This window comes from Mauremys mutica, chromosome 1, assembly GCF_020497125.1.
Source record: "Mauremys mutica isolate MM-2020 ecotype Southern chromosome 1, ASM2049712v1, whole genome shotgun sequence".
Lineage (NCBI taxonomy): Eukaryota > Metazoa > Chordata > Testudines > Geoemydidae > Mauremys > Mauremys mutica.
Window position 1 is genome coordinate 92,660,506 of NC_059072.1, and position 24,580 is coordinate 92,685,085.

At 45.4% G+C, this 24,580-nt stretch overlaps 1 protein-coding gene across 2 annotated transcripts in view; it reads left to right on the forward strand.

Annotated features, from left to right (window-relative positions):
* The first annotated feature begins 344 nt into the window (after window positions 1–344).
* The window catches only part of SLC25A17 (solute carrier family 25 member 17), a 53,862-nt gene continuing 29,626 nt past the window's right edge, over window positions 345–24,580 (forward strand). Inside the window, exons 1-2 of one of the 2 annotated variants that reach the window (XM_045002155.1) lie at window positions 345–534; window positions 23,641–23,701. In XM_045002155.1, the coding sequence (XP_044858090.1) occupies window positions 367–534; window positions 23,641–23,701 (229 nt within the window). In that variant the 5' untranslated portion in view covers window positions 345–366. Of the gene's footprint in view, window positions 535–22,404; window positions 22,477–23,640; window positions 23,702–24,580 lie in introns of those variants that run through there. The other variant, XM_045002156.1, reaches the window with a different exon arrangement.

Consider the following 24,580-nt stretch of genomic DNA (forward strand, 5'->3'; position numbering starts at 1 on the left):
GGGTATCGCAGTGAGAGGCGGGGGGCGATGTCCCTCCCTTTACCCTCGCTGGGAGCAGGTCCCTGATGGCCCCGTGCAGCCCGGCCCATGGGGAACTCCGCTCCCCCCACCGCCCCGGGCTTTCCCTGCGCACCCTCCGGCCGTTGAGCCCAACGGTTGCAACCCTGTTTGAAGACCCGCGCGACCCCGGGGGAGCCCACGAGCACGAGGGGGGGAGGGGAAGCCTTGGCCGGCGCTTCAGCGGCTCCTCGCGCTCAGCGGCGCGTGAGACCGGAGAGGTGACTGGCTGGGCGCGGCGATTGCAGCGGGCGGGGCTTGGGGGCCGCTGGAGGGGGAGGGACGGAGATCACGTGCGCGGGGGGAGCCATGGAGCGCGAGGACGGGGCGCCGGGAGCGGGGTTCCCCTGCTCGCCTGCTGCCGCCTCTCGCCCCGCTCGGTCGCCGGCGAAGTTTACGGCTGGCCCCGCAGGAGCAGCAGCCATGGCGGCGGTGTCCTCCTACGAGAGCCTGGTCCACGCCGTGGCCGGGGCTGTGGTGAGTGCGGGGCGAGGCGCCCGGGGTCGGATGGGGAGCGGGGTCCGAATCCCGGGTCCTGGGCAGGGGCCCGCCAAGCCGCCCCTACTGAACGGGGCCTCGCCGGGGGTGGACGTGGCGGGGGGAGGGGTTCCGGCAGCCCGGGGCTGGTGGCGGAGAGCGGCTCCGGCTTCCCAGGGCCACAAGAAGTTGCTCTGTGGGCCCGATCCTGAACGCCCCGGATTGGGCTCCACGTCTCTGGCTCCTGCTAGCCCGGCTCTGTGGGGCGGGGGCTTTCCCGGCGGAAACCCTTCAGGGGGCCCAGGTGTCAGACGCCGTCACTGCCCTGCGGGCCGCCGCTGCTGCTCTGGCAGCTCATCTAAGTCGGAGTCAGGGCTGCGTTTTTGCCCAGCTGATGCACCCACCGCCTGTGCTTGGGACGTGCCTGGCGTTTTCTTCCCCTTCCTGCTATTGAAACAGCAAAACATGGAGGGGGGTAAACACAAGGCGTCTCCTCTCTGCTGCCCTCCTCCCTGACTTGTCACTTTCACCTGTGTATGACGACAGTAAAGCTGCCACAGCTGCACATTGTGATCCCAGATTGAGCTTTATCTACTCTGAATTTGGTGAGAGCTGGCTGGTTATAAAGACAGCATCTGTTGTATGGACACCAACATCTCTGTAATCTGAGCACAGGTCTTGAAGCCAGGAACTCCAGTCTCAATTCTCAGAGGGGTAGCCGTGTTAGTCTGTATTCACAAAAACAATTAGGAATCTGGTGGCACTTTAAAGACTGACAGACTTATTTGGGCATAAGCTTTCCTGGGTAAAAAACTTCTTTTGAAGAACTTCTGAAATGGGTTTTTACCCACAAAAGCTCATGCCCAAATAAATGCTAGTCTTTAAGGTGCCACCAGACTCCTCATAGTCTCAATTCCGTCACTTATTCCTTTGGGCAAATCACTCTGGGACATATTTTCAAAATGCCCACTAATTTTGCTTGCCTCTCTTTTTGAGTGATCAATTTGAGTGATCAAATTAAGTCACACTTAGGGGTTGACTTCCAGGCTGAGCACCTGAAGCTCCCACCAGAGCCAGTGGGAGCTGCTGGTTCTCAGCACCTGTAAAAGTTAGCTTCTACAGATTTGGGCATGATCTTGGGCTTATATTGCAGTGTATCCTACTTGTCTTGATTTGAACACCTTGATTTGAGCCTTAAACTGAGATGTATCTTAGATTCTGTAAATGGGGATCAGAATATTTACCTCCAAGTTATGCATTCAGAATTAGCCTTGTCATATTTGTAAAGATGAAAGCCACTATATATTTGAATGATCAGAAAATATATCAAACAAGTGCACCGCAGCTAAATGAGGTTTGGAAGAAAAATGGTATAAACTCGTTGGAGGTAATACCAAATTTGTTTAAGTTCCTTGGACTCTTGGTAGAGCCTGCCCTGGGTGGAAGAAAACTAGTTTTTATAAGTAAGCAACAGCATCTTGTTGCAACATCTCATCAGTTAACCTTCCACTATTGGGAAGAGGGCCTTCCTGAGTTTCAAGCAAACTGATGTTCCCCTTAGGTTTCCTTGTGAGGTTGCTCAAGGTGTGGGAGTTGCCTGCCAGTCCCCAAGATCAAAAACAGACTCAAACATGTGCAATAGCTGTGTTAGTAACCTAAACTGCTCTTACATTGTGGCAAAACTTTCTGGTCTAATTAATGAATCCTTAGATGACTAATGTATTCATCATAACTTGTTTTAAATGTATAGTAGTAGTTCTCACATTAATAGTGTAGACAGGGACTTATTTTGGTAATGGTATTTCTATGTATTTTCTGCTGTGTATTTGGAATATACTGGGTGTTAACCCTTTCCATTTACATCTCTCCTTAAAATTCATTACTTCAAGAAATTAACCACTGTTTAGAAAAAGTTGTCATGCAGGTATGCTATTTAAAGAGCACTTTGACACCTTGTCTACACTTGAAGTGTTACTAGCAATAACTGACAGTAAGGAGTCTGATTTATTTCCCCCTGACCTAGTTATGCCAGTAAAAGGCCGAGTGTATATGCAGTTATGTATATAAAATAAGCTATACTGCTATAAAGTATCTTCCTTCCCCAAACTAGAATAAGCTATATTGGTATAAGCACTTTATAATATAACTGCATGTGGGTTTTGGACAAAGTCTAAGGCAGTCTCTATGCTACAGGCTTCTGCTAGCACAGCTATGCTGGACAGGGGTCTGAAGTAATGTAATTTTTGACTGACACAGCTGTACTGGCAGAAGCAGGGCCGCCCAGAGGGGGGGGGGCAAGAGGGGCAATTTGCCCCAGGCCCCAAGCCCCACAGGGGCCCCCAGGAGAGTTTTTCGGGGCCCCTGGAGCAGGGTCCCTCACTCGCTCCGGGGGGCCCGGAAAACTCTTGCGGGGCCGGGTGCAGGAGCTTCTTCGCTCCTGGTCTTCGGCGGGGGTGGGGGGTCCTTCTGCCCCGGAGCGGAAGGACCCCCCGCCGGCGAATTACCGCCGAAGACGGAGCGGGACCTGCCGCCGAAGTTCAGCTCGGTCTTCGGCAGTAATTCGGCGGCGGGGGGCCCTTCCCTTCCGGGACCCGCCGCCGAAGTGCCCCGAAGACCCGTGGCAGGGGCCCCCCCGCCACCGAATTACCGCCGAAGACCGGGCTGCGCTTCGGCGGCGGGTCTCGCTCCGGCGGTAATTCGGCGGCGGGGGGTCCCCGCCGCGGGTCTTTGGGCACTTCGGCGGCAGGTCCCGGAACGGAAGGGCCCCCCGCCGACGAAGACCCCGGGTCCCCGGAATCCTCTGGGCGGCCCTGGGCAGAAGCCCCTAATGTAGATAGTTACACTAGCAAAACTGCACTTTTTAATATATTGGTTAAAAGAGCAGTTTTGGCAGAATAGATGTGCATCTACACTAGGAGTACTTTGCCAGTATAGTATACCAGTATTCCTATACCAGTAAAGTACTCCAAATATAAACATAGCTTGAGTCTCCTCCTGGTTCCCCAAGTACATCTGACTTTTGTGTAGTCTGTCTATTTAGACTATAAGCTTCCTCAGTCTTGTCTTACAGTTGAGACGCTGATGCTTATTAAATGATACAGTTCCAAATCATCTGCCACAGAAACTATATCTGGAATAGATTTTTAAAGTCATCTTGTTCAACTTCATCATCCCTGACAAATATGAGAGAGTTCTTTCAATATTAAAGGGTTTGCTGAGTTCACAACACCTTAAGCCACTGGTTCTCAACCTGCAGACCACTTGTAGCTAAATCAGCACACAGCCATCCTCAGGGCCATACAGGTAGAGTGAGTGTGTGTGTGTGTGTGTATAGATATAGATATAGATATTGTGTGCACATAGAGCTGCATGTGTGTCCCCTACAATGGTAAATAGGTTGAGAACCACTGCCTTAAGCAGTGGGGCTTCTCCCATTTAGTTAATGTACAGAATAGTGTAGGCCAAACTCATTAAATGTGTCTTGTTAACTAACACTGATAAGATCCTCTAAGGCTAAGAACTTGCTGTATATGTATTAATGTATTCCCTGATAGACATTTGAGACTTTGGGAGTTAACTGCTTGGTTTGTATAATTTAGATGCCAAATTATTTCTGGCTACAGTAACAAAAGTGTTTGTTTTGAGACTCAGCGTAAACAAAGATTTTTGAGTTCCAATGTTGGGCCAGCACAATGAAGTTTAAGGCTATTCTTGCACTCTTATTTTGCTAAGCAGCCTTGATGAGCTCCAGGGAGACTACCTTCCTTCCCCTGATAGAAAGAGTTGGCTTAATGAAAGCAAAGAGTGGGAGGGTGGGGTGGCACTGAATTCTGTATTCCTCCTTTTACAGGAATACCTGTCTCCTGCTGGAGTATAGATAACACTTTGAAAATTTGTGTGCTCTGTCTGACCTTTATGGAACTGCCCTATTTGCCTGAAGTCTCCCAAAGCAGAACTGCTGTTACATGCTACTGTACCACAAGGGTTCTGCTTGAGTTCTAGCAGTGTGCAGAATGAAGGCCCAGCGGAAGCAAGACATACTTAGCACCAGGAAATTAAATTGTAGTTTTTTTACTTATGCCTACAATGTTAATATATATCTGAATGTCTCATTGTAGCCATAATTGGTAGTTTTCTTAACTTCCTTAGCTGAAATATTTGTAAATAGAAAAATCATAAACTTTGATGTATACCTGTTTGTATCCGTGTGTGTCTCAGGCTGTTCGGTTTGTTTGCTTGGATACTGTCACTGGAAAATGAGGACATGTGCAATAGGCACTAGGGGTGGTTGGCATGAAAACAACTTATCATGTGGGAGTAGGGTGGCCAGACAGCAAGTGTGAAAAATTGGGACTGGGGTGGGGGGGTAATAGGAACCTATATAAGAAAAAGACCCAAAGATCGGGACTGTCCCTGTAAAATCGGGACATCAGGTCACCCTTTGTGGGAGTAACCTCATTTATACAGGATTAAAGTACTATCTAGTCATTTTAAGAAAGTGTTTTCTCTTTTGACTTTAAAAGCTGATCATCTAAGAGTGGGTCTAGTCTTTGAAAGCTGTTAGTGAGATTTTTTTTTTAACCCCACCTGATCTGGAACAATGAATTAGCATTTCATTTTTGTAGAGATCTGTTAGCATGCTTTAAATAAACTGAGTGATAACTTAACAGTAAATTGATTTAATCCATGTCAATTTCATGGGTTAAAAATGTTCCTTAGTGTAGACTATTCAACAAAATTATTCATAATAAGCCATTGCTGGGTAATACCATAACCCTTGTAGGTTTGAAGCTTCCCATGGCAAAGATTCTCTTTTCTGTTATACAGCATCTCTACAATGCGGACCTTGTCCCCTCTTGGACCTATGTGCACTATCATCATATAAATATTTACTAATATGAAACTCATTAGCCTTCATATATGTAATACAGTTGTTAAAAAAAAAAAAGCATAGTCAACAAAAGGCCAAAATTATGACATTGCATGGAAATGTGAAAGCTATAAAAAATCAGCTTCCCCTTGTGCTTTTCAAGAACCTTGTGTCATAGCCTAGAACCCTCCACCAATAGTGGCCTACCCACTAGTTCTCAAGCATTCACAGCAGGTGTTTAACAACTGCCTCTCATATAATTTCAGTGATTGTAGGGTGCATAGAGGTTTTAGTACTTGGGAAGAAATGAGAGGGTTTTTATAGATTAGAACAGATATCTTAAATTAATGCAGAAGCAACTGACAAAAGCCCCTTGCAGTTCATGTAATACAAGTTTAATGTGCTTACCCCAACACATCTCCATTCTGAAGTGCCTTCAACGTTAGCCTTCCCCTTCAATAGAGTGCATTGCAATAGTTCAGCAACAGAATAGATGAAAAAGGCCTTGTCTCTGCTGTGGGGAAAAAAAGTGTTAACTTGAGTTAAGATAAAATTGTAGTGAAGACGAGGTAGTTTGTTGTCTTCACATGAGTAACAAGATCAAGTTACATGACTGAAGCCTGCATCAGCCCTCTTTGCTCTGCTATATTTGCATATAGTCTTCTGTTGCATTCTCCCAGCAACAACCTGCCTTTGCCTTCTGGCAAAAAGCTGACCCACCACTGCATCTCCTGTCCTGCATCTGCTTCCTGTTCCTGAAATGAGAGTTGTATTAATGCCAACAACTGGAACAGATCCTTATTCTCCGTTGAATCCATGCCTTGCTGCTTGTTTGAATGAAGGCCATAGACCAAAAGCTAGTGTGCACCAGACTACAAGTACTTTACTTACTAAGTTTGTAAGTTAAGGACACTTCTGTGTCAGAAGGACTGACAAGTTGTCTCAGTTAACACTGTCACAGAACTCGGAGGGGCTTAGCTTCGCTGCTGCGTAAGACCCACAGGATGCACTTGCAGATGTTGCAATGCTACACCTGGGTGAGGGCACCAGCAATGTGGACACAGACCTGGAATTAGGGTTTGCAGTGTGGCAGCTTTTATATGGGCCAGGCCAACTCTAGTGGTTGTACACAAGTACTGGTCATATAAGTTAATTCTGCAGGGAAGATATACCCTTAAAGCCTGAAGTTCAAGACCAGGTATCAATTGATAAGATCATCATCAAATGTGTTTTCCTCTTAAGGAAGGCCTATTCATTAAAGGTCTCCATTAATAATGACCTGAGACATTGCTCCTGGCGTTCACTAGTCATGAGGGATATGGATTAATTTCTCACAGCATATCCTGTTGCTTCCTCAACAGACATAGGATCTTTGTACATGAAACCATGAAATACTTCTAGCTAAAATAGTGTATAACTCTGTCTCTCATTATTTCATTGATATTTATACTAATGCTGGAAATGGGGGACGAGAGAACATACTTCCTTGGCTCTTAGCATCCTTGACTAGTTGTTTACAAATTAGTTTTATATGTAGACTCAACAATTGACCATGGAAGAGCACTACTCTTGTAGCAACATAAATATAAAATTATACACAAAACCTGTGTTAAAAGACTATTAAGGCATAAGGATGGTGTATGCAACCCTCAGCTACACTGTGCATATGCATTATGATCTTTAATTATACACCTCTACCCTGATATAACGCTGTCCTTGGGAGCCAAAAAATCTTACTGCGTTATAGGTGAAACCATGTGTAGGGGTTTGGCTGGGGTTCCCCCCTCTCTGGGGTGGCTGGGAACCAGGCCGCCTCACTACTTAGGTCCAGTGAATCGGGGGAGTTAGCCGGGCTGGGCGGCAAACAGTCACCAGCTCAGGCCCTCAGGGAGGGGCTGGGCGAACAGTTTACTATTAGCAAGGCCCCGGCCCTGGATCAGGGCAGGTCAACAAACAGTCAGTGTTTCAGGCCCTTAGGCAGGGGCTGAGCAAACAGTTCAATAGTAGGCCCAGGTCCTAGCTCCGAAGGACCAGGGAGAGGGGCAGACTGCCACCCGCACTTCGGGTGGCAGGGGGGACGCAGCCCTCCCACTCCACGGCATCCCAGCCCGGGGCCCTAGCAGCAGTAGATGACCCGCTGCTGCCTCAGTGGGGATCCGGACCACAACACACTGACATTGGTTCTGGGTGTGCTGCAGCCAGACTAGGGTCAGCTGCCCCTGGGCTACTTCCTACCTCCCCCTCCACAGGTACCTGCGTCTAGACAGAGTCTTCCAATGAGTCAAGCACCATGGGCTCCTCTGGGTACCCAGCGACTGGTAAGCTTGGCAGCTCCTCTGGGTAACTTGTCAGCGGCAGGTTTACCAGCTTCTCTGGGGTCTGGTCGGCGTTGGGCAGGTCCTTGGGTCGGCCGCAAGCTGCAGGAGTCTCCCAACCAGGAGCTAGGCCACAAGCATCTGGCTTCTTCGGCGGCTGGGCCTCTAGTGAGCTCTGGGGTTGGGCTTTTGCTTTTCCTGTCCTGTGCCCTGACCTCTGGGGGACGGGCACAAGCTCCACTGGCTCCACCCACTTTGGCATCCGGAGGGGCTCGTCCCACCCTGGGGCGGCTGGGATCCATGGCCACCTCACTACACCGTGTTATATCGAACTTGTTTTGATCCACCAGAGGGCGCAGCCCTGTCCCCCCCAGAGCGCTGCTTTACCGCGTTATATCAGAATTCGTGTCACATTATGTCGGGGTAGAGGTGTATAATCCACAGGCTCCTGCTTCTTTTGGTACACAAGATGGCTTGAAGAAGTAGCTATTCATATTTTTTTTTCTCCTCACTGAAAAATGTATGGTTTTAGAGCTTTACTGCATGCTGTTTAAATCCTGCTTTCAGTACAGAATTATCAACTACTTAGTTTGTTTTTCTGTGGTACTCATCACTATAGTATGAGTTCTTCACAGATATTAACAGATTTATTTTCAGAACATTCTGGTGAAGTGGTGGTATAAACATTTTGGAGATGGGGAACTGAGGCATAGAGAGAGAAGTCAAAAGTGTCAACTAATTTTCGGTGCCCAGCAGGGTGGATAAAAATCAATTAATAAAAAATAAAAAAAAATCAGATTTTTTTGATAAAATGTTTTAAGGAAAAAACCTATCCAAAGATAGTTTTAATTAAGATACATTATAGCTCAAAGAATAGGGATTATAAATTCTGACTCTATAGTATGAGACAATATATTCATGTAATGTTTAAGAAAAGTTTTGTAAATGAGTTCCAATAGTTCATGGATTAGGGACCCAATCTTATGGGGCTCCAGGGGCAGGTTAATCTTTCTATCTACCCAATGGGACTCAATGCTCAGTCTAGAAGATACCATCAGAAATGCTTAGTTTTGCAGTTCTCAAACTGTGGATTTGTGTCTCCAGACATAACATGCTTGTCAGCAAAAATGTTTTTAAATAAATAAATATATAGAGGTGAGAAATAACAGACCTCAACCCTATTGTCTTTCTGTAAATTTCCGTACACAGAGTCAATCCCTTACCTCTCTCTCAAAGTGCAAAGTTTCAAAAAGTTCACTGAATAGAAGATTGTTTGTGGCGGAATAGATCTGGACAAGGAGAAGTCGTCTGGAGATAAATGTGAGAAGGGAGGGACGGAGGAGAAACAAAAATGAAACTGTTTGAGCAGCATATTCCAGATGTCTTGAGGTCTGAGTGTAGCCTTAATTGATTTGAGATCTACCATACCATTCTCTCACTAGAGGGGAAAACCTATAATGGCAGCAGACGATAAGAGACCAAGTTTGGGAATATTTTAATGGGGGTAAGACATGCATGTGTGCAAAATGCAAACAGTGCAACAAAGAAATGCAAGGCCTGGTTGCCCAAATGAAACAACATCATGAGAAGTGTTCCTTCTCAGGAGGAAGCTGCGTTGAAGATGGTGAAAGGAACAGGTCTGAACATGCAGGATTTTCAGGTTGGTAAACTTTTTTTTTTAATTTCATACTTCTTTCTTAAGGACTGCCTGTCTTCCTTCTGGACTATTCTTGAATTCTCATGTTTGAGCAAAAAATATAGTTGTTACTGTATGGTACTATCATTTTAGATGCAGTTTAGATAAAAAATAAATAGCTGAAATAGGCAGATCTTCCTTTTACAATTTCACCTTTAAAGTAGTACTGAGTGTCCGTGAATGCAATGAGTAATGCTAAATGAGCAGTATGATAATTAACTGCATTGATTTTATTTTGTTTAGGAGAATCCATCCTCAATGTACAGGATTCTGAAGACTATCCACCTTCAAGATCACCATCATTTTCTATAGTTTGAGTTATCTGCCAATGGTAGTGTTTCAGTCACATCATGTATATCATAGCCACAGTATATCACCTGTAGCAAAAAGAAAAAAAAATCTCCATCATCCAGAAACAACCATAGATAAGTCTGTGATAAGAACCAGCAGATTAATTTTATGAAAAAATTGCTCGGTTTGTTTATGAAACAAACTCTCCTTTCTGTATTATTGAGAACCCACACTTCATTAACATGGTTCAGTGATTAAGACCAGGATACAGTCAACCGAACAGAGCAGATGTCGCAGGCAAATTGCTGGATAAAGTGTATGAAAGAGAAATTGAGCAGTGTGCAAAAAGTCTAGAGCGTAAAATTGTTAACCTGAGTCTTGATGGGTGGAGCAATGGACCACAATGATCCTGTTGTATGTGCTTGTGTGACAACAGAAGAAGGGAATGTCTTCCTTACAGAAACAATTGATACATCAGGAAATGCGCACACACAGCAGAATACTTACAAGAAGTAGCAGTAAAAGCTATAACAGACTCTGGAAAAAAAAATTCAGATGTCTAGAATGCAGCTTGGTCACAGACAATGCTGCAAATGTATCCAAGATGAGAAGAAATTATTTAGAAGCGAGTAAAGAGAGTCCCAAGCTAATTACATACGGTTGCAGTGCTCATTTTATGCACCACCTAGCCAAAGACTTCAGTGTTCCAGAAATAAAGGCTAATGTTGAAATTGAAAAATACTTTCATAACAACCACTTTGCAGCAGCTGCTCTGAAAAAAAGTGGGAGGAACCAAGGTCATTCTCCCACAAGACGTGCGATGGAACTCAGTAGTGGACTGTTTTGAGCACTATATCAAGAACTGGCCTAATCTGATGACAGTTTGTGAACAAAACCGTGAAAAAATAGATGGCAGTGTCACAGCCAAAGTTCTCAACATTGGGCTTAAGAGAAATGTTAAACACATGCTGAGTACCCTGAAGCCTATTTCTGTAGCCTTGAACAAAATGCAGGGAAATAGCTGTTTTATTGCTGATGCTGTTGAAATTTGGAAGGAACTGAGTGAGCTCTTAAAAAGAGCAATATGCAATGACAGTACTTGTCCCATTTGTTTTTTTTAATGATTGTAATTTAACTCTATCTCCAGCTCACTTTCTTGCAGATATTCTCAATTTTCTGTACCAGGGTCAAACCTTAACTGCTGAAGAAGAGGAGTTGGCTATGACATGGACACTAAGCAATCATCCCTCCATAATGCCAACTATATTAAACTTCAGCACTAAGGGTGAACCATTCAAGAAATATGTTTGTTGATGATGCTTTAAAGAAAGTCACACCAGTGAAGGGGTAGAAGTCGCTTGGATTCAGAGACTGTTGAAGTGATAATCTCACTTTTAACAGCAGTAGCTTCTTCTACTGGTGTAGAAATAATATTTTCTTCCTTTGGACTAATTAATTCCAAATTGCGAAATCATTTGGGACCTGAAAAAGCAGGAAAGCTTCTTTTTCTTTCCCAGATTATGAACAAACAGGAAAATGAAGATGAAGACGACTGAGTTAGCTGCAGAATATTTTAAGTTTCTCATGTTGAACTGGCTGACAGTCAATTTAATTTTTATTTAAAAAAATATATATGCCATTTAACTATTTTAGTTAAAGACAATTTTAACTAAAACAAACCTGATTTTTAAAAAACTTGAATGTTAAGTAAATTCAAAAATTCATATGCTTGTTTTGTTAAAATATTATGTTTGCTGTTGAAGAAAAAAAATCCATAATACATAATGTTGTTTTAGTTAAATAAAACAATTTAAACGTTGGTCTGTTGATGTTCTCCTCCTAATACAGCATGGCAAAAAAATCCTCCAAATATTGATGATTAGCCTGTTGAATTGGAGATAGTTCACCTCCCAGTGATGTCATAAATATCTGCCTCTATTACAGTTGGTAAATGAAACAACCAAACAATAATTCATTTTCTGATATAGCTGTAAAATTAATCTGAAACATTTTCAAAATAAATCACTTTAAAAATGTATAGTGTGTACCTTCTAAAAATGAAACATACATCTATAACAATCAGCAAGAATGCACTTCTATGTAGAAATCCATGATTAAATCGAGTTTTCCTGCCTAGTGATTTTAAATCAATTTGATTTTAATCAAGTCCACCCTGGTGTCCAATATGAGATGTCTAGGACCTGATTTTTCACAGTACTTAGCTTTATATAGCATTTTTGCATGTTCAAAGCAGGGCTTTTACTGACTTCAGCTGCAGCTGTGATTGCTCAGCACTTCTGCAAAGCCAAGCCTGGAGTCTCAAGTTAGGCATCCAGAAAATGAACACCACAATTAGTGGCCATGTGTGAAACATATAATTTGTGATTTGCCCAGCATCCCAGTGGCATGGATGTTATCCACTTGTCCAGGGTAGCATTCAGCTGCCGTGATCATGAGACATTCCTTTCTATTTCTGCCATCCCCTGCCTCATTCCTACACCCCTGGGATTAGGGGTGCAAAACTAGGTGGTAATAGGAGCAGAAGGGTGTGGGGCTCCAGTGAGGGGTGGGGGGTTATGGAGAGGGGCCTGGGGGATAATTAGGAATGAGTGGTAGGATAGAGGGTTGGGGGGGGGCTCAGGGAAGGGGCTAACATGGGGGAGGTTAAAGAATGAGGGGTAGCAGAGGGGGTGTAGGGCTGGGAGGGCATATTGGTCCTGAATTTTCTCTTTTCACCTGTGTGCTGGGATATAGGGGAGCCCTACCTTTCTGCAGGGTCTGAACCCCTCTCAGTACCTGCTGTGTGTGTTTGATGTAATGAGTTTGACAGGTCTGATGTGAGAGCTGTTTACAAAGAACAGGGGACTCTGCCAAGGGGTTTCTATGTCAGAAGGTAACACCTTGAAACAGCTGAAATCCAGAAAATGAATAGTTAAGATGCACATCACCCCTATGGAGTTGGAGGGGCTAGCCAGAATGTGTGGAGGAACAGCCTGATTTGGAGGAGAAGTGCCTGGGCGGACCTAAAGCCTGGCTATGGAAGCCTGGCTGAAGCAGGGGTAGGTGTCCCACCTGGAGGTAGGGTAGTGGGAGTGAGAGCAATATGTAGCTTGGGCTACATAACCAAGGTAGCATGCAGCCCATTGGTAAGCTGCTGGCTGTGATGATATGTATGCAATTCCATAAGACAAGAGACAGCAAAGTGCAACTACTTACATGTTAATGGCTTCTATAGTGCCAACTAATGGCTTAATGGGATGGGGAGCTGGAAATGGTGGGGGATGGAAATGATATGGGGGTGGGGCAGGGTGTGGAGAAGGAGAAAGACACCATCTTTTCTCACATGCTTAAAGTTACCGAAACAACCGTCTGTTAAAACTGTCATGATTTCAGGACATAGACCATGGATGAGATTTCTCACTGGCCCTGTTAGCAACTTGCAAACTTTTCAAAGCACAACCATTATCCCCATTCCACTGTAACAAAATATTGGGGTGGGCAGGGGGAAGAGCATGGAGGATTATGTGTACGGCCTAGTGGAAAGACCACTGGACTGGAATTATGCTTGGGTGTGCTCAGTTCTTACTCAGGGTTTTCAGAACCCAAGGCAGTGGTATTTCACTCCAGGCGGTGTAAGGAATAAATCAATGAGAACACAGCAATTCTGTCTGATGAAAGATTAATACAAGTAAGTGTGGTCTTATCTAAAACTACAATTTATCAGATTTAAGCACACATGGACATAAGCAATAGGTTTAGAACATCCCAAATCATTACTTAGAATCTGGGAGGGTATTGAGTAATTTTCAGCAGTTCTGCGATGGCTGGTCTCTTCCCCATTGGGGACTAAGATGTCGGGGGGGGAAAAACTCTCTTAGGATAGCATCAGAGGACTGCTCCAAAATACACTCTATTCTCCAGTCTTTTATAACTAACTTTTACAAAACACTGCTCATAGTCACCCCTACTGGGTCATTACCTCTCCTAACTTCAATAAACTTATCAACAAATATTCCTAACAATGTTATTATGATTAAGCTTCTATATCAAAGGTGCCCAAATCTCAAGGTTCCCATCCACTTGTTTTCTTTTGCTCTCAAATTGACTTTCTCCCCTCCTCCCATTCTGATTAGCAGAAATTGTGAGCCCGCAAGGGTTTGACCTTGCCTCCAGAAGCCCTGTTTGTTCAAATTAATTCTTAACTACGTGGTGGTCTATTTTATTAATTTGTGGTGGCTGAAGGCACATAGCATGGTTGCAGTTAGCTTGATCAAAATCTGTGTTACACATACCTCTCAAATCCAGGGTAACAGTGACCTTGGGCAAGTCACTTCACCTCTCCGTGCCTCACTTTTGCATCTGTAAAATGGGAATAATGATGTAATTTTAATAATATATGGAGATATACCTATCTCGTAGAGCTGGAAGGGACCCTGAAAGGTCATCAAGTCTAGCCCCCTGCCTTCAGTAGTGGGACCAAGTACTGATTTTGCCCCAGATCCCTATGTAGCCCCCCTCAAAGATTGAACTCACAACTCTGGGTTTAGCAGGCCAATGCTCAAACCACTGAGCTATTCCTCTCCCCACCCCCGATGAAAATTACTATATAAAAAACTATGTCTTTTGATTATTACCTAGCCACTGCAGCATATCAACTGCAAACTTGGATGAGAACTACAACTGCCTGAATGACCACTAACTCCTACCAACAAACATTTTTTCTCTTTAAAAAACTAAGAAATTAACTCGCAAAAACTTGGGGTAACTTGTGCTCTTCCCGAACATCCAGTTCAGCAAAACTTAAAATTCTGAAAACCAAGCATGATGGGTTAGACCCCCTATCCAGGATGCCACCTGATGTACTCGGGTTTCACGGAACCTCGCCTGTTCCACCAGCTTGGATTCCCTCTCCCCGTTTTGCTGAATTAGGCTTTCCGACCTCTTGCAGCACACACAGACAGGTAGGGCCATACCCAGTTGCAGACACAGACTGAGGTCAGCTCTGTATGAGGGGACTCACCCAGCACTAAAGTGCACATACCTTTTTGGAGATAAGCCCAAAATAATACTGTCTTGCACTGTATAGGAAGATCTGCACAGCACAAGCTCATAAAAATTTGCCCTCTCTCTCTCAATGTGAGAGAGATGTGTACTGCTTCTTGACACCCTCCCCAGATATGAATTGTACAAACTGGGTTATGTTATAAACAAGAAATAAGCTTAACAAGTACAAAAGGTAAATTTTAAGTGATTATAAGTGATAGCAAACAGATCAAAGCAGATTACCTTAGTAAATAAACAAAAATCACAAACTGAGCTTAACATACTAGATATGTAAGATATAAATTAGCAAATTCTCACCCTGTGTGATAAATAGACTGGCAGATTCTTAAGGCACAAGTTCCATTAAATAGTTTCTTGAGCACAAGTCATACGCAAGCTTTTTTTAAAATCAGGCTGTTAGAACCTGCAGGACTGGAACCTGGAACTGTGGGGTTTTGGGGCTACTGATGCCCCTGCATCACAGGAAGAGGCTTAAGCTGGGCTCCATGGGAGGACCCTGTGTGGCTAGGCTTGGCAGGAAGACCTGCCCTAGTAGGACCAGAGTGGTGGACTTAGAAAGTTCCCTGATTGTCCAGAACCAGTATGTAAACCAGGAAGCTATGAACAGGTGCTGTGTGAGCCACAGACTGCCCGTCTGTTTCTGGTCCATACCTACCCATGACCCTGTCTGCCTCCTGACACCTGACTCTTGGTTTCCCCTCTGGCCTATCCTGGACTGTGACCTCCTGATGCCTAACTCGGCCTGACTCCTGCTCTGACCACTAGGTCTGACCACCCACATCCTGATCATGACAGTTTGCTCAGACCCTCTTCGCCACCACCCCAAATGCATCTGTTTCCTCCAGAGATGATAGAAAGGGAAGCCGTCCAACCATGGGTCCCTGAGGACCCAGGACCCAGTGGCCTATCTGCAGGCGGAGACCCTTGCACTACAGACCCATGCTACACAGTGTGCACTCAAAGCACAGGTCCTGCACAAGCAAGTAGGCCGGTCACAGGCTCATGTGGCGCAGCTCACTGCCGAAGCACAAACCCTACACAAGCAGCTCGCAAGGGAGAAGCAGTGACCCTATGTGCCCAGACAGACTATGCATTGCCTGAACCAGCTCCCACAGTGCCATTGCCTGAATGCTCTGCCCTCAAGTGTACCCCATAGACTAGACTTGTTTAGTAGTCAGCCTACTCAACAGTGAAGCACTTAATTGGGTCTCCCCAGTGTTGGAGCAGAACAGCCTTGTGCTCTCTGACTGGGATGCCTGCAAACCTTTGTGACCATCTTCGAAGACCTGCTTCACATCCGTTCAGCAGGGGCTGTCCTCCGGAAACTTCACCACGGCAATGGCCAGCCACCTCATACCCTACCCATTTCTGATGACTTGTGGCCGATGTTGAATGGAATGAAGCAGCCTAATTTTACCAGTTCTGCTGGGGGCTCAATGACAAGGTAAAAGATGAACTAACCTGCATCGAAAGCCCCACCTACCTAGGCACCTTTGTAGACCTTGCCTTGAAGATTAACTCATGGCTGCATGAATGGCACGAGGAAAGGAAGGTGTCCCAACAGTCCCCACCACCTGCCCTCCATGCCAAGGCTTGTAGAGTAGAGTCTTGAACCCATGCAGGTCGACCTGGGTTGCCAACGTCTGACCCTGAGGAGAGAGACAGAGTGTCATTGACAGTTGAACCTCTGTTTTTAGTGCAGGGGATCGGTCTATGCCCTTGCCTCCTGTCCAGAATACAACAACTTGGGAAATGGACCAGCCCAGGCCCAGTAGAAGGGCACAGCCTGCGTAGCACCAGAGCTCCATAACCACTACCCTCTCCTTACCCTGCCCTTAAGTAGAACCCGACCTGGGAACCATGGCACCTCCCCGCACTTCCAGTTGCTACTGCAGTTGCAGGTCTTGTAGCAGGCACAGCAGATCCCCCCATGTTAGCAATGATAGACTCTGGGGCCGCTGCCAACTTTATAGATACTGAGGAAGCCCTGACCCTCCAGATCCCCTTCTGGCTGAAACCCACACTGGACCTTTTGGAGATGATTGTTGGATTGCCCCTATCATCGGGACCAGTAACTCAAGAGGCTGTCCCACTAGAGGCTGTAGTAGAGAAGCACCAAGAAACAGTGTGCCTGGATGTGATTCAGACCCCATTCTTTGGCATTCCTTGGTTGGACCAGTATGACCCATGTATCTCCAGGTGGCAGGGGAAAATTAGCTTCCCTGAATACTTTCAGAAAGCGTGCCTCCAACAAAGCAACCAACCCTCAGCTGACCTGCACCTGGGGCCCCAGGATGGAAGGAGACCCTTGGAAGCAGAACTCTTTACAGTGTGGGCTAGCCAGACGAGTGGCCCCAGGCAAGAACCTCAGCCTCCTTGACAAGTACAGTAGAACCTCAGAGTTACGAACACCAGGGTTACGAACTGACCAGTTAACCACACATCTCATTTGGAACTGGAAGTATGCAATCAGGCAGCAGCAGAGAGAAAAAAAAAAGCAAGTACAGTACTATATTAAATGTAAACTACTAAAAAAAAAGGAAAGCAGCATTTTTCTTCTGCATAGTAAAGTTTCAAAGCTGTATTTAGTCAATGTTCAGTTGTAAACTTTTGAAAGAACCATAATGTTTTGTTCAGAGTTACAAACAACGTCCATTCCCGAGGTATTCGTAACTTTGAAATTCTACTGTACCATGACTATCTCGGTGTGTTTGAAAAGAAAAATGCAGACTTGCTACCCCCATACAGAGACTATGACCATCCGATAGACCTACAGCTTGGGGCAAAGGTGCCCTACGGGCGGATATATTCCATGTCTGAAAACCTTACAAAGAGCTTTGTTTGGCAATCTACCTTTCCAGTGGGGGATACCAGTCCCCTTCCTGAAGAAGGATGGGTCACTAGGCCTCTGCATAGACTATCATGCACTGAACCAAGTAACTATTCATAACCTTTACCCCCATCCCTCTTTCTGGAATTGCTGGACTGCTTGAAGACTGCCAGGATCTTCATGAAATTAGATCTTCTGGGGCTGTACAATCTAGTATGCATAAGGCCTGGGGATGAATAGAAGACTGCTTTTGGTACCCAATATGGGAACTTTGAATACTTGGTGATTGTTTGGCTTAACCACTGCCCCTGTAACATTTCAGCATTTTGTGAACAATATGTTTGGACCACTATGTGATTATCTATCTTGACAATATACTGGTATTCTCAGAGAACCCAGAGCAGCACTACCATCATGTCTGGTCTGTCCTGGGGACCTACAGAAGCATGGGTTCCAAACTGGAAAAGTGCATCTTTGACAAGGCCACCATTGAAATTTTGGGGTATATCTTCGCTCTGGAGGGAATCCAAATGGATCTGCAGAAGTTGGAAGCCATTCACAGCTGGACAGCAGCCAAGCCCTCTATGAGCTTTGTGAATTTTTATAGGAGACTCATTGCTAACATCTCTGAAGTAATAACTCCCTTGACTTCACTCTTTCGCAAAGGTGTGACATTCGTTTGGTTGTCTGAAGCCCAGCTTGCTTTTGACCAGCTAAAGATTGCCTTCACCATGGCCCCAATCCTGGCACACCCTGACCTGACTTGCCCATATATAGTAGAAGCAGATGTGTCAAACATGACCGTAGGGGCTTTAGTGTTGCAATGATTTGGACCCCAGTCAGTTCTGCACCCTTTTGCGTTCTATTCTTGAGATCTTACCCATGCCGAGGTGAACTATGCAATTCTGGACAAAGAGCTGCGTGCCATAAAAACTGCATTTGAAGAATGCCATCACCATCTCAAGGGATCTTAGCACCCACTATAGGTCTTCAGTGACCATAAGAGCTTCAGGTACCTCCGCAAGGCCAAAGTGTTGAACCAGAAACAGTTAAGGTGGACCTTGTTCTTTTCTCTGTTTGAGTTTACTATTACCTACTTCCCAGGAAAGTGAAATGGGAAGACTGGTGCTCTATGGCAGTGGTTCTCAACTCATTTATCATTGTGGGCTGCAGCTGTGTGCTAATTGGGCCGCATGGGCCTGCTGGTTGAGAACCGCTGCTCTATGGAAACAGAGATTACAACCAGGGAAGAAAAGAACCAATTTCCAAGCCCTCCACCTCCTCAAGCCTGGTAATTTTGCTAATGCCATAATTCAGCAAGACCTGCTCTCTTATCTGACCCGCCTAGAAAGAAGATCTAGTTGCCCAAGGGACATTGCCCATACCATTAGGGGCTAAGTTGCACCATTCTGTGTTGGATGGCGTAATGTACTTCTACAAGCACATGTATGTGCCCCCAGGGTGACTCTGACTGAAGCTGCTACAGTTGTGCCATGACGTTCCAACGGTGGGTCACTTTGGCTACCAGAAGATCTCCCGCCTGGTCACCCACTTTTTCTGGAGGTCCTGTATGCAGGCAAAGGTCCAAGCATATGTAGACTCCTGCAACTGCTGTGTACCAAGATACCCCAAACCAGACCTCTTGGCACCTTAGTACTCCTGCAGACTGGCTAGGCTTTGGTCCACAGAACTCCCACCGTCTGATGACCACACCGTAGTCCTAACGGTTGTTGACTGCCTTACCAAAATAGCCCGCTTCATCCTCTGCAACTGGCTGCCCTCTGCTGAGGCTACTGCACAATGTGAACCAGCTCCATGGACTCCCAGACCACATAGTTTTTGATTGAGGCTCATAGTTCACCTCTTGCTTCTTGTGTGAAGTTTTCAGATTACTGGAGGTCTGCATATCCACTTTTCCTGCATATCACTCCCAAACAGATGGACAAACTAAATGGGTGAACCAAGTCCATATTCCTGCCATATGCAGTTTTCTTACAACAATGCTGACTATGCCTCTAAGGGTCGGAACTCCTTCCTCTCTAATTATATTATCCCCATTTCCACCTGGCGTTACCAGCAATCCCTCCGAATCCCACTGCCACTGATGGGGTCCAACAGATCCATTTCATTCAGTAAAAGCTTAAGAACCACCTTGAAGAGGCAAAGGAGGTATACAAGCGGCATGCAGATTGTATGACAAGAAGCTCCAGTATTTATAGTAGACCAAAAGATGTGGCTTGTCATCAAACACCTCCAGACCAGGTGATTCTCCTGCAAATTGGACCACCTGTTCCTGGGACCCTTCCCGATATGCCATCAGATTAACCAATTTATCTTCAAAACTCCAGCTTCCCCAGTCTCTCAAAATACACCCAGTTTTCCATGTCTCCTTTCTAAAGCCCTATAATGAACACCTCCTCCCCAATCAAACCACACCGCTACCTCAACCACTCGAAATCCAGGGTCACGATGAATACGATAGTGCATGGCATCTTCAGTTCCTGACAGATACATGGCTGCCTGTGCTATCCATTGGATTGGGAAGGCTATGACTCTGAAGAATGTGCTTGGGAGCCTGCCTCCCATGTCCATGCCCCTGACCTGGTGGAGAAATTCCACAAAACTCACCCTGACAAGCCTGGACTGACACCACCTCGAAGGGGGGCCTGTAGGCAGGGATGATATTACAACCAGCAAGGCTGGTATCTGGGGGGGGGGGGGGGTTCAGGGCTACTGATGCCTCCACAATCACCACAAGAGGCTTAGACTGTGCTCCTACTTGAGGACCCCATGGGGCTCAGCTTGGCAGGAAGTACCACCCAGCAGGACCAGAGTGGCGGTCTCAGACAACTCCTTGATTGGCCAATACCAATATATAAAACAGGTAGCCCTGAAGGGGAGCTGTGTGAGCAACAATATAGACTTCCTGCCTGCCTCTGCTCCAGACCCTGCTCTCAAGAGACACTATACTCTGGCTTCTGACCCTGCCAGCCTCCTGATACTTGATTCTCTTTGCCTTGTGGCCTGTAATGGACTCTGACTTCCCGGTACCTGATTCGGTCTGACTCCTGCTCTGATAATTAGGTCTGATTGCACATGTCCTGGTCACTTGCCCTTCCCCAAGAGGGCGTTAAACAATCTCTACCAACAAAAGACACTATCCCAGTGCTCTTATGCTTTCAGTACCACAGAGCTACATTAGCTGGAATTTGAAGCGGAGAAGATAGGGCATTTCTTCCCTTTAATAACCTGCTCTGTTCCATGGAATTAGACAATTCCAATTGAATTTGTTCAATTTTGTTTGCACAAATCAGAAAAAAAAAACTTCCTCACACCAGGAGGCACTCTACTCAGCAACTGACTGGAAGCAACTCAGATTGACCAAGCTGTCCATCTACAGAAACAGACTTGCTAGTCAAGAATTTGCAATTGCTGTGAAGGAAGGTGTTGCAGCTGGCCTAGTGCCGCCTCTGTACAGTCACCAGTCTATTGTAAGTGGACACAGCTGTCAGGTCCCATGTGCTTCTAAGCCAACTGGGTTTGGGTAGAGTCTAGCCACAGAGTCTAGCTTTGGGTTTCTAGGGAGCACTCCCAGGATCAGGCCTCTTGTCTGAGTACTTCCTTGGGACTTGCAGTCTAGTTACTCTAAATCCCCAAATCAGTGTCCCAGACCTCCTAAGTGTTTCCCACCCCCAACTGCATATACACACAGACAGAATTCCACCCAGCTGTGGGAAACCCTAGCTTTTTGTTTAACCTCTTTTTGGACAATGTGGTATGAAAGCAAGGAACATAGACTTTTAGTAAAGTAATCTCTTAACCATAGTCATTTTACTCTTAAGAAAGTGCAGAGTTACAGAAATTTACAGTATAACAAAAGTCCTGAGATTAACCCCCATCCTAGTCTAATCTCACCCTTTCGAGAAGTGAGGTCTGCTAGTGTTCAGGCTGGGCAGAGTCCCTCCTTCTCTCTCTCTCCCCCTCTCCCTCCTCTGCACCTCCAGCTTACATGTGACAGTGATATGCCCCCCTGCTCAGAGAAGGAACCCCCTTAAAATACAGTCCCTTTCTACTTTTGCCATTGTGTCCAGAGTAAGCCCTGGCCTTCACCTAAAATGTAGGTCAACCTAGCTTTGTTGCTCAGGGCTGTGAAATACTTCATGCTCCATGCAACATAGTTAGATTTATGTAACTCCCACTGTAGATGCAGCTAGGTTGACAGAAGAATTCTTCCATTGACATAGCTACCGTCTCTTGAGGGGATGGATTTACTACAGCAACAGAAAAATTCCTTTTGTTGCTGTAGTATTGTCTACATTGCCACAGCATAGCAGCAGTGCTGCAGCTGTGCTGCTGTAGCACCTGTAGTGTAGACATCCCCTGGAAAGCTGCAGGTCCATCAATCATGCTGACGATATGGATATTCTGTTCTGCAGAGTTGGGCTAGCAGTTGAGACAATTTAAAGTTGATGACTCTGTCTCTGTGATAGTCTTCAGCTAAGTGTCAAGCACCTTCCCTGGGCAGGATAGCTGACTGGAATACATAACTTTGCCATGGGCAAGGTTAGATACGAGTTCAGCACATAATACAAAATTGAAATTGAGTGCACAGAATAACCCAGACATAACAACTCTCTTTCACACAAGGCAAAAAACATTTTCTTGGCTTAACACAGAGCCACATTATAGAAATAAAATTTAAAAAAAAAATCACTGTTGCTATCACTTGGATTCAAGTGGGAATTTCTGCTTTCTTCCTTGTTGCTTCATTGTTTACAGATCATCTGTGAGCTATGAGGCTGAAGCTGGAGAAGAAGATACTTACAGGCCACTTTATGAGTCTTGGTATTACAATAGTGCCTGGAGGCTCAACCAGGTTGGTTGTGCTAGGCGCTGAACAGTAAAAGACTGCTCCATTCTAAAGAGCTTACAGTCTTAAAAGTAAGATTCAACAGGGTGGTGAGGCAAATAGTGGAGGTTGTGGAGGGAGGAGCCATATTTACATATTGCCATATTTACAAGCATGGGTGAAAAATTAACAGAAAAATTAGCAGGTGCTTAGCACCCAGCAGCAGCCAAGCCTGCCTCTTCCCGCCCACCAGCTGCCCCCCTGCCAATCAACTCCTCCCAGGGCGGGGGTGGAGGCTTGGGGGAAGAGGTGGAGTTAGGGGCAGGGCCTGGGCTGAGCTGGGGTTTAGCACCCCTGTGGAAAATTAGAAACCGGCGCCTGTGTTTACAGGATCCAACGGCTGTGCTGCACAAGAAGTAGAGAATATTGGCCAAGATTTCACCCTCTATATCTAATTAAAACTACCGGTACCGGTACATGGTGAACTTTATGGAAGCAGACTGTAATTTCCTAAATTGGAATTTGGCTAAGCACTGGGATTGACTTGCAAAAACTGCATCTGAATTTTTAATGAGCATGAGAACTGCTATTTTGTCTCATTTAGAAGGCAGCACCTCCCATAACACAATGGTCCCTTGTATTGTGCTCTAGGGCACTGTTTTGATACTAATTTAGAGGGATGGATGCCATGTAATTTTAACATTCCTCCTTCATAAGCTTTTATCAGACTTGTATAGGTAGGGCAGAAGTGAGAATGGAGAAACAAACTGGTGCTCTTTTATCTGCTTACTGACATCAGACTTCTAAAAACTTATGCTAAAGGAGAGTTTTGCAATCATTTCAATTTATTTATAATTTGTTTAATCACATTTGAAAGTCTTTTCTCTAACCCTGTGACCAAAAGTTTCCAGTAGTCATTGGTGTCTGTGGGGTTCATTTTCTTTTTCTGTTAAATTTTGATATGCATATTACCCTTTACCTTTATCCAGCAAATTTTGATTTTGGGTGGGAACAGAATTTAGAGGGGTAAACAAAAGGTCATTGTTAAGCAGTTTTTAACAAAGAATATAGTTTAGTTCTTGATTATGTGGAGTAATTTTGCTGAGAAACTTGTAATGATTGTGTATGTAACTCATTACAGACAGATAGATATAAAAAAAATTGCTAATTAACTGTTCTGTCATTTTTCAGGGCAGTGTGACTGCAATGACAGTATTTTTTCCTTTGGATACAGCTAGACTTAGACTTCAGGGTAAGTGTGTAAACACCAGTGTTTTTGTGGCTCCTGTCTTTGTTTCCATTTCCTTTTAGCTTTGGCATTTCTGGGAGTAGTTGCATAGGGATTGTGATGGGGTGCACTCACCTCTTGTGAGTGCCTCCTGTCACCTGGGTATGATCCTGCACTCTTTTTCTGCTCCTGGTGCTCTGTCAGCTGTTGTAGGGCACGTCTTCAGTGGCTCAGCCCTCAGTTCACATCACAGTCTAAAATGGATGAACACCTTCTGGGGTATCAAGGGCATATCACAGTGCTCTTATTAGTGTCTTTAGCCCTGCCTCTTTGCTGTGTTCTCATCCCCCTTCTGGGCTGGCTTTAAGTTCATCCCGGCTCTGTTGTAGAGCACTGCCCCCAGGGCTTTTGCCCTCAAAACTTTGACTTTGTGTTCTTGCTGCCCCAGCTGTCCAGTCAGATCATCTCTTAGGTTCAGTCCCCTTCTGGAATAACAAAGTTCCACTAATGGTTGGTTCTGTCCTGGGTCTTCAGCCCTATCTCATAAGAACAGCTATGCCAAAGGTCCATCTAGCCCAGTATCCTGTCTTCTGATAGTCGCCAATGCTATGTGCCCCATAGGGAATGAACAGAACAAGTAATTATCAAGTGATCCATTCCCAGCTTCTCTGAGCCCTTCTCAGGGCTTAGGCCATTTCCCCAGGGACCCAGGCCTGTCCACTACTCCAGGTCCCAAGCCAGGGACCCTATAAACAGCAGCCTTGTACTGCTTCCATTAATAGTTGCTGCTGCTGTATTCCCTGGGCTGCTTCCCACTGAGTCCCATCACCTTCGCCCATTACCTTAGGGTTACAGTCTTTGGGTTCTCTCTGTCTTATCCCTGCTTGAGCAGGGTCTTTCCCA